At 38.1% G+C, this 10,264-nt stretch overlaps 1 protein-coding gene across 1 annotated transcript; it reads left to right on the top strand.

Annotated features, from left to right (window-relative positions):
- The first annotated feature begins 222 nt into the window (after positions 1–222).
- LOC122006916 (serine/threonine-protein kinase SAPK7) lies at positions 223–9,278 on the top strand. Its single transcript, XM_042562609.1, has 9 exons — positions 223–763; positions 875–949; positions 1,062–1,163; positions 1,248–1,301; positions 1,379–1,471; positions 1,551–1,643; positions 8,233–8,337; positions 8,448–8,546; positions 8,693–9,278. Exons 1-9 carry the CDS (start codon positions 644–646, stop codon positions 9,038–9,040), a joined length of 1,089 nt encoding a protein of 362 aa, XP_042418543.1. The 5' UTR covers positions 223–643; the 3' UTR covers positions 9,041–9,278.
- Positions 9,279–10,264: the final 986 nt, after the last annotated feature.

Below are 10,264 nucleotides of genomic sequence, written 5' to 3'. Positions count from 1 at the left end.
CTTATTATGATAACATCTTATGCATTGATATTTTTATGATATGCACGATATGTTTGAGGTATGATTTAATCGGTTCGATAGGGGACACGAGAATATTTAACCTGGTATCTTTGAGTATTTAACCTCTGACCACGACCACCGTCCAACCCTTGATCGACTGTTTTTATGGACCGGATCTGATCTCCCTGTGGCATCCTTGTATAGGTACATCGAATGCATTGCCATTTTAATTTCATCTTCCCAGTTCCCGTCGCTCGAATCTCGATTTCTTGCGCTGCTCGTGGTGTGTCCTTTTGTCACATTCCACTTCTCGAGAAGCGGCGATTGAGGCAGAGAGATCGCTGAGGTGAGCGATTTTATTACTAGATGAAGTGGACGAGAGGAGGATGATCGAGTCGTCGGCTCAATTTTCCCCCATCGCGTCACGTGAATCCGCCTATTAAATTGGGGATTCGTCCGATTCGCCTTATTTAATAAACAAACCAAAAGGGAGCTCCGTTGCGTTGGTCCCGTCGATTTCAAAGAATCGAGTGTTCTTCTGCTGAGAAGCTTCGAAACAGCTTTTGCTCCGACTGCTATTCGACCGGTGTCTTGGATTTAGGGCAAACTTTTGTGGAAGTTTGTTGATTTGAGGAGGGGGGACATGGATAAGTACGAACTGGTGCGGGATCTGGGGTCAGGGAACTTTGGGGTGGCGAGATTGCTGCGGAACAAGGAGACGAAGGAGCTAGTGGCTATCAAGTACATCCCCAGAGGCCTCAAGGTCCTTTTTTTTCGTTCTTTCTTTTATTTTTCGCATGATTTCGGTTGATGAATCTGATTGGAGATTAAGATTTCTTGTTTCCGTTTGGTTCCTTGTTGGATGCGTGTGTAGATCGATGAGAATGTTGCAAGAGAAATCATCAACCACCGCTCGCTTCGCCATCCTAATATTATCCGATTCAAAGAGGCAAGAAGAGCTTCTTTCATGTTGCCTTTTTTTTTTTCTCTTTAGGTTCTGCACAAGAAAAATATCTATTTGAGAATACATGAAAAACTCTTATTTTCTTTGATTTTTCTAGGTTATCTTAACGCCTACGCATCTTGGCATCGCCATGGAGTACGCTGCAGGAGGCGAGCTGTTCGAGCGGATCTGCAGCGCTGGAAGGTTCAGCGAAGATGAGGTTACTTTTCTTGAGGGAATCATCTGATTGTTTGATATAGAAGATTTTTTTTTTACCTTTGCATATCTATGATCGTTCCACCAGGCCAGATACTTCTTCCAGCAGCTCATATGCGGCGTCAGCTACTGCCATTTCCTGGTAAAATCCCCTAGAGGATGCTAAAAAAATTAGATTTTTATCATCACCTCTGAAAAATCTCAATCCCACTATTGCAGCAAATATGCCACCGAGATCTGAAGCTAGAAAACACACTGTTAGATGGTAGCCCAGCACCTCGCCTCAAGATCTGCGACTTCGGTTATTCGAAGGTAAATCAAATATATACATACACCACCAAACTTATCTCATAAAAAGTTGATAATCTTTTATTTTTTTCTCATGAGGCAGTCGTCGTTGCTGCACTCGCGGCCCAAATCCACGGTCGGGACGCCCGCTTACATCGCTCCCGAGGTGCTCTCGCGTCGGGAGTACGACGGCAAGGTCAGTCTCCCTCCCTCTCTTACACAGCATCCTGCGTGCCGGGAAAGCGTGCGGCGACTCAATAATGAAGCACGTGCGCGGCTTCCTCATGACATCACGTGATGCATGCCATTCGCACTTACTAACTTAGATCGTAAACTTATAATTAAGTGTGCCACCGAATGGCACGTTGCAAACCGGGACCCCCGGCAGCGTTTCTCTTTGTTTGATAATTGTTGTGGTTGAATGGATTCATTTCATGGGAAGAACTGGGTGGTTATTATGGTGGCGTGGTGCAGTCACCCAGTTGGTGGGCCTGGTGGGGGCCGACCACCCAAAGGGTGACGTGGTCGCTTTAAAATTGATGTGATAGGTACCATTGTTGCTTTCTCCTCCTGTCATCATGGGTTTGATGCTCTTGTGCCGTTTTGCGTTCCCTCTTATTACCCTATTCCGCTTGTTGCTTTCCTTTCTCTTTCGTTGATAAATGTGTTTTGATTATTTTTCCCTTTAGGACTTGTATATTCTCTGTGAGCCACTAGAAAATCTCTGTTTTTATGCAACAGAGTGCGATTATGTTATCTGAGATGATGTTCTTTGAGTGATTGATGTTTGATCATCAAAAATGGGACAAAGGAAAAGTGGGAGAAATTTATGGTTTGTGAAAGTTTTATCTGTTGTTATGTGTTGACTAGGACTTGATCTCGGTGAACTTTGGGTGATTGAATTTGTGATGCTTAAATCTGGAATACCGGAACTATGTAGACTAGAATATGGACTGTTTCCCAGAGTTCTTAGGATTAAGGTTAGAAGATGTCACTTTTATCTTAAATAAGACGTACTGCTTGATGAACAGAAAGAAAGATAGTTGAAAGAGGGAGAGGAAGAGAGATGAATTAGAAGGTAAATATTATTAACCTTATCGCATTACATATCTGATTAAGCGTTTGTTTATTATTTTTGGCATGACTAAATACTATTCTGTTACAGTGTTGTTGCCCGAATCATATGGATATGGTTTATATACAGCTTCCTAGGATCTCATTTATCTTGATTTGGATTTTTGTTGTTATCCTTACAGGCATTGAGCGATTTTGACCAAAAGTCAAAATCAGTGAGGGGTCCTGTCCCTTACCTATACTCACGAAGCAGTGTTAAACGATAATGTGCACATTAGTAGCCAACATTGGTTGAACTCAAAATTGAGTTGCCCACTTCTAATTTGAATTGAGTTGCATCTCTTCTAATTCAAATTCAATTTTATCACTTGTGACCCTTTGGAATGACTCTCCATCCCCATAAAGGTTCATTCTCCTATTCCAGCCTCAAATTATGTAACTCTCTCCCCTTTTGTTTCTTTCTCTAATTCTCTAAAGGAAGGCTCAAGTCTCAGAATTTGGAGTGTACTATAGATCTGCTCGTGATCTATTGATGGGCGCTAGTTCTACGTCTTTTGCTATCTCAGTAGTTAGAGTAGTGGGGGGCGCATCACTAATGGCGTAAATAGTGGCAGACTCGCAATAGCTACACATAGGGGAACGACCATTGCAGTGGTTCATAATGAGTGACAAAGACATCACATCTCTTCTTCATGGCAATTGGGTAGCTATGCTAGAGAAGTCTGACCATAATTTGATAGCTATTGCTGTTACCTAGGAGGACATGTGCTTCAATTGGTTCACTTAAGGACAAGAGTATTGTATGCAAGTGCTATGTGTTTGTGGGTTTGGTTCCCAACAAAAGTTGGGAGGCACTGAGCAAGTGCCTCTTTGTTGCTTGATGGTGCCAGCTTGTGGTGTGGTAGCTGGCTGCAGGAGACAAGGAATCAAGTGCCAATTGAGGTTGTCTATGTCATAAGCAGATGCAACAACATCAGTCCTGATATGGAGCTCTGCTGCTAGTTATCATACTACTTGTCAGCAAGCACCTACGTGCTGCAGGCATAGTAGCACACTTGTCAATTTTTGCACGGAGCTGCTGGATGGAGAAGCTTCAGGAGATGGGGAAACTTCTTCAAAAAAGCATTGCTTGTATCAGCAGACAAGAAGCTTCTGGAGATGGGCAAATGTTCTTGTTTAGAATATGTTTAGGTTCATAACCATATTGTATTCCACTGCCTAGTATTAGTTATTTGCCAAATCTTATTGATATGTTTTCACTAAGTTGTGTACTTCTCGTTCCTCTTGAGTTATTTTTCTATTTGTTCTGATTATGGAGAATTATTCCTCATGTCAACCTTGGTAGCCCCTAACTATTCATATATAAATATTATCAATGAATGAAATGTTAGAAGTACTCCCATAGTTTACATATACATGACTTGGTTTCCATAACACTCCCTCTCAAGTTAGTTTGAATATATTGTAGCTTGTTACAAATATATTCAATTGTAACACCTCATAGTGCTTTGGTATTCAAATATAATTAGAATTGACAAGAAAAAGTGATAATCTCATTAAACTTTACTTTCTCTCTAATGAAGTGACAAATTGTCTATTATGAAATACGAGATTTGAGGTTATATGTATCACAACTTATGGCTTTGTAAAGGCATATCCTAGGTCGGTCACCAGAATTTTAACTCAAATAAGCTCATATGTTGCTAGCTCATGTCTTTATATTCTATCTCTGCATTCAACCTTGTCACCACTATTTGCCTCTTGCTCTTTTAGAAAATAAGGATACCTTCTAAAACACAATAGTCAAATATTAATTCTCTGTTTATAAAGGAGCTGATGCAATCAATATTAGAGTGCCCTATTATCTGAAGATGATCTAAATCATGATAGTAAGATTTTTTTTTTTATTTCATGTAATGTTGGATTCTTAGAGTAGATACCCAGTGTTCATGATTTTGATTTTCCAAGAATTAAGAATGAACTGATCACACTAATAGCAAATGAGATGTTAGGTCATGTGACTATAAGATAATTTAGTCTTTCTACTAGCCTTTTATATTTTCAGGGTTAGTGACTATCAGACATTTAGGATCCATGGGTGTTTATATTGGTTTAGTCCTTAGTAGTTCAACCTCCTCGAGTACATCTAATACATAGTGAAGGACCGTTGTAATATGTGGCACACATCAAATAGAGGGGAGGTGTGAATAGCCATGATCTAGAAATTAAAGCTTTCTTGCAAATACAAAGACAATTAATCATTTGTACTCACATGCGACGGAACTATAATAAATAAAAAAATACAATACTAACACAGATTTATGTGGTTCCTAGTCTCCGCTTATAACTTGTTGGGTGAGTCAATCTGATAAATCTACTACAATTGCTACTTAATTAAAGCCAATTGAGGAAGCTTCATATACTTCCAATCCTTAGAATAACTACAGGTAACTCTCCTCTCAATAAGAAATGAAATGAATAGCTAAGGAGAGGAGACTACTAAGAGTTTATAAATAAACCTTCACCTTGGATTGTGATCCTTAGAGAGTTATTTCAATCAAGTAGAAGTGCTTGGATACTGAAAATTCTCAAACGATTTCGTGCACTTTTTTACCGCTCAAGAAACCTTCAAATCTTATACAAGAAAGTTTCTAACGACACTATTTATCCGCTTCTAGTTGATTTGAATAATCTCCATGGGTACATGTAGCTATTAATTAGCCAATGATTGTCAGGGCAATTAATTGGAAATCTTGTGTAGCTGATGCTCATCTTCCAGTTGACTTGTCAAAGGCTCCAGTCAACTACTATTTGAATAGAAATATTTTATTTCTCAAACCTTTGCAGTCAATCGACTCATGAATCTACTGAACTCTCTAACTCTCCAACTGACAGATACTCCACTTTAGTCGACTGTAATTGCTTAAAGGTTCCTCCTTCACTATGCTTACCCCTTGTAATCATACGTGAAGTTCTAGGATCAAACTAAACCGACTACAATCAAGAACCTATTTCCCTTAGTCGAAGGCTTTCTATAAGCCATTGGGTAGTCTAACCCCTACCTAGTTATGCACATCATCTCTGATGATGTTACCTAAAAGTGAAAACCCCAAGATTTAATTCCCTCATAATCACTTGTAGCTCGCATTCATTTCAAGTCTTCAATTCTATTGATGCTCTTCATTGCCCTTGAATCCATTTATGTCATGTCCTCAAACACTCGGGTGCAGCATGTCATCTTTCACTCTTTACTAACGAATCCGCTTCCTTCTGGTTACCTTAGAGTATGCCTTGTGTTCTTTGCTAAAGAGTCCACTTCCTTCTGGTTGCCTCAAAGTATATACACCAAGTTCCACATGTCATCTTTCTTCACTCACTTATCAAGTTCATCTATGAAGGATCCTTCTTATGTTTGTGGTGTTCCTCGTAAGACCTTGTATCTCTTCCATTGCCACATTAACGTTAAGCTCCAACCTGAAGCCACCATTCCATAGATCATGGAAAATCCTTGGTTTAAGAAAGGGTTATTTTTCTCCAATTCTAGATTAAGTCAACCAATTACATAACTATGATGGTTTAGATTTAGAAGATGATAAATTGTTGAGTAATAAATCTAAGCCAGATAAGATTTGAAATCAGGGTCGGAAAGGGAAGTTCGATGGAATCCTATTTAAAATTGTTCTCTAATGAGTCATTCATCATCATCCATTGTCGAGGTCACCAAACATTACTACATTTGATGCCATGTCTTTCTCTTGTGGCTCTGGCCTGATGGGTTTTTTTCAAAGAAATAAGGGAAATGACCAGATTGCTATCCAGGGAACCTGTGTTAGAAATAATGTAAAACTTGGATATTATAAAGTTTGTAATTTTTAAGGTAAGGAAGAATGGATGTTGGATCTTTAGAAGGAACTAGTGAAGAGGGTGAGAAGGGATCACTGATTAGTGCGAATGTATATGGGCTTACACCATCAATGGTTATGGTTGAGGTGAAGAAGAAGAAGGCTCACGATGAAGAGAAATGTGAAGTCATGCAAGGGGCTCAAGCCAAGGTAACAATGCATAGTCTACTAGTTGTCTCCAATTTCACATATTACTAAATAAAAAAACATTTATTCTTTTGAAGCTACTTTCCAGCTATCATTTGGTGTAAATTATTTTTAAAAATAAATAATAAATTTTGAGTAAGGTAAATTTCTTTCATGTGCATATGCACCAACTTGGCAGCAACTCCTTTTAAGTCGATGTCAAGCATCCTTTGGGTGATATATGCAATAGAGGGTAACACTCTCTTAAAAGTCAATGATCTTTTGAGGTTATTGCCCCTTTCGACTTTACCTTCCTAGTCTACTAATGTGGTTCTTGGCCTTGGCATTTCATGGTTGTCATATGCAAGGTTTAAAATTTCAAGTGTGTTAGAGTTTCGGTTTATGATCAGAATGATACGGTTTTAGTACCGTATCGTGTCATGCTGGTACAATTTCACTACTTTTCTAAATATAAAATATATTAATTTTAAAATATTTTTATTAATATTTGATTGATATGGATGTTTTCGCTAAAATTTGCCTCTATCTTCATTTTTTTCTTAGTCTCTATAATAATCCATAGTCTCTATTGTTTATTTTTTATATAGATGGGAGGAAAAGAAATAGACGATAGAGGAAAATAAATTATCGGAGGAAAAGGAATTAACTATAAAAAATAAAAGATAAAAAAAATTAACTATCCTAACCTAAACCTAAAAAAAATGAAAATAGCCCTAAACTATAAATTCTAAACCTAAGAGATAAAAATAGCTATAAACTCTAAACCTAAAAGAGATGAAAATAAAGGGGCAAGAAGAAAGAAAATAAAATAAACCAAGAAAACGACAAACCAGGTTGCGACGACCTTCGCATGGCTACCACAAGGTTGCAGAGAGGTCGTTTTAACCTCGCGGCCCAGCCAGCAAGCGTAATAGTAATTTGCTCGTGCCGGTTGGCATGACTTGGTATCACAAACCTTGGTCATATGTGTAGTTTATGTGGTTGCCATTTGCATCTGCATGGATTTCCATCATGGACGTTTGTGGATCCCACCATGGGTTCATGTGACCTCTTGTGCATCTAAATGCTTATCCATCCTTTTTCCATCTTGTGCAATTTCACATGTTGGAGTTCTCAAGTTTACCTTTGCATGCGCAAAGTGGTGGACTTTTCCATGATTGAATTTGTGCTTGCAGCCTCATTTGATCTCAAATTGACTTAAACCAAACTGGCAATACACACACATGGTTTCTATATCATTTGAGTAGCTTAATTTTGGGCATTAGTTTTCCATTCATTCAAAAAATTGATTTCATGTAATCTATTCATAATATAGATCATTTGTGTCCAACTAAACATCCATTGTTAATTTAACAGTCATTATGGAAATCAATTTCCGACATAGGATGCTTTAGTCTCGCCACTTTTTGGTTGCTTGTTAGAGCTAGAATCTTCAGAACTAATATTTACTCTTGTGAAAGCTTGCAGATCATGTGAAAGATGCAAGATACAAAATTTTTATTTAATATGGTAGATCAAATCCATCAAATTGCAAAGCAATGTGATAATCAACCTGCATATGCTTGTTTATTAAATATGGCTATCTTTTTATCTGTTCTTGTTATTGAATTCACTAAATTTTACCATGATACATTTAACTGCAAGGATATCTTGTTATCATAGATGGCTGATGTTTGGTCGTGTGGGGTAACATTGTATGTAATGCTGGTGGGAGCCTACCCCTTCGAGGATCCAAACGACCCAAAGAATTTTAGAAAAACTATTGGGGTAAAAGCCTCCTTTCTGCCTTTTTTCTTATGATGCTAAGGTTCTTGCTTCAATTTGTTACATTTGCTTCCTCCACAAGATGCTAAGTACTTTGCTTGTTTGGATTGCAGAGAATAGTAGCTGTTCAGTACAAGATACCCGAGCATGTTCATATAACTCAAGATTGCAGACAATTACTATCAAGGATCTTTGTCGCTAACCCGACTAGGGTAATTCTCTATGCGGGGACTTTGTTTTGAATACACCATCACTAAATTGTAATATCTAGCAAATACAATGTTTAGGAGACAAAAAAAATTGCAGTTTTTGTGCTGATGTTATTTTAATAAATTTCATGACTTTGTTTTGCCTGCAGAGAATTACGATAAGGGAAATAAGGAACCATCCTTGGTTCTTGAAAAATTTGCCTAGGGAGCTAGCTGAAGCCGCACAAGCGCAATACTACAAGAGGGATAACAGTGCGCCAACATACTCCCTACAGAGTGAGGAGGAAATTATGAGAATTGTAGGTGATGCACGGATTCCACCCTCATCATCAACACCCGTGGCAGGCTTTGGTTGGGTCGAAGAAGAAGAGGATGAAGGAAAGCAAGAGCAAGAGAAAGAGGAAGAAGAAGAAGAGGAAGAGGAGGAGGAGGAGGACGAGTACGATAAGAGAGTGAAGGAAGTCCATGCGAGTGGCGAATTCTCGTTGCCCGATTAATTAGTTCGCTATTAAAATCAGTGAAAAATAGAAGGTAAAGACTACCTTTCCTGTACCACTAGTTATAGCCGTGAAATTCTTCTTCAATAAATGTTTCAGTTATGTCTTTGCGTAGCATTTGCTGTGAAATTTGTAAGTGATAGCAATATTACTCCACTCAGACAAGCCATTTGAACTATGATAACTTTTGCATATTTGTGATTCTGAATTCAAAAGATGTTCTCATTAGTTTTGTTGATGCTCCTGTGAATCTATTCGTACGCTCTTGTCGAAGGCTTTCTCTTTTCTCATTGGTGTTGACCCTCCTGTGAATATTTTCGTCTGCATTTAATCTGCCACTCCAACTCCATTTTGATGTTTTCTTTTTCATCTTTTCACCTGTTTCATTTTTCCAAAACCAAAGTGTTTCTCAAGAACTTCACAAGTTAGAGCTCAACATTCCTCTCCCGTCAGGATAATACTTTAGATCCAACGGTATGTTTGTTCTCTTTTCTTTGAGGCAGGATTTTTTGGATCATTTTTTTGTGGTCCAAGGAATGTGTCATTCGTATTTACGGTCGAATTGTGATCGTGATCCGGCCGTAAATGGTTGTGATCCCTTCCTGGGTTCATCGCCTCCATCAGGTTATAATTTTTGTTCGGAGCGAGCGGACGGAGGTTGTTCGGAGGACACCCTCGCTTGACGCCCAGTAACTTGACCACTTATCCATCACTGGAGGTCTCTGGGCAACCTTCGGTCGTCAACTCCGAACAAAAAATATAATCTGATGGGGACGGTGAATCCAGGAAAGGATTGTAATAATTTACGGTCAAATCGTGATTACGATTCGATTGTAAATACGAATGATATATCCCTGGATCATAAAAAAAAAAATGGTCCAGGATATATGTGCTCCTTTTTTTTTTAGTCTTAACTAAAATGTGAGGAATTTTATTTTAATAATATATACCCGTTGAACATTAATTTATTACCCAATGCATATGTTATTAATCTATTTGAGTCCGGTAAATGTGACAAAATCATGTACATAAACTTTTAAAAATAAATGAAAATATCGATAGTGAGGCATTATTTTTTCGTTTTTATAACAGTGTCCAATTCGATATGACTATCCCCATCTCTCGGCGGTTTGATGGCTAAATCTTTAATAGACTATTTATAATAAAAAAGTATTAACTAAAATCATACACTTTTAAAAATTATTTAAATATCAATTTAAATAA

The sequence above is a fragment of the Zingiber officinale genome, chromosome 7B (genome assembly GCF_018446385.1).
Source record: "Zingiber officinale cultivar Zhangliang chromosome 7B, Zo_v1.1, whole genome shotgun sequence".
Taxonomy (NCBI): Eukaryota; Viridiplantae; Streptophyta; class Magnoliopsida; order Zingiberales; family Zingiberaceae; genus Zingiber; species Zingiber officinale.
This window is presented reverse-complemented; position numbering and strand designations above follow the sequence as displayed.

Coding starts and splice junctions, on each gene's coding strand:
- LOC122006916 (XM_042562609.1), top strand. CDS start 644: ATGGATAAGTACGAACTGGTGCGGGATCTGGGGTCAGGGAACTTTGGG. Junction 8,338..8,447: donor ATTTTAGAAAAACTATTGGG/GTAAAAGCCTCC, acceptor TTTGGATTGCAG/AGAATAGTAGCTGTTCAGTA. Junction 8,547..8,692: donor TTGTCGCTAACCCGACTAGG/GTAATTCTCTAT, acceptor TTTTGCCTGCAG/AGAATTACGATAAGGGAAAT.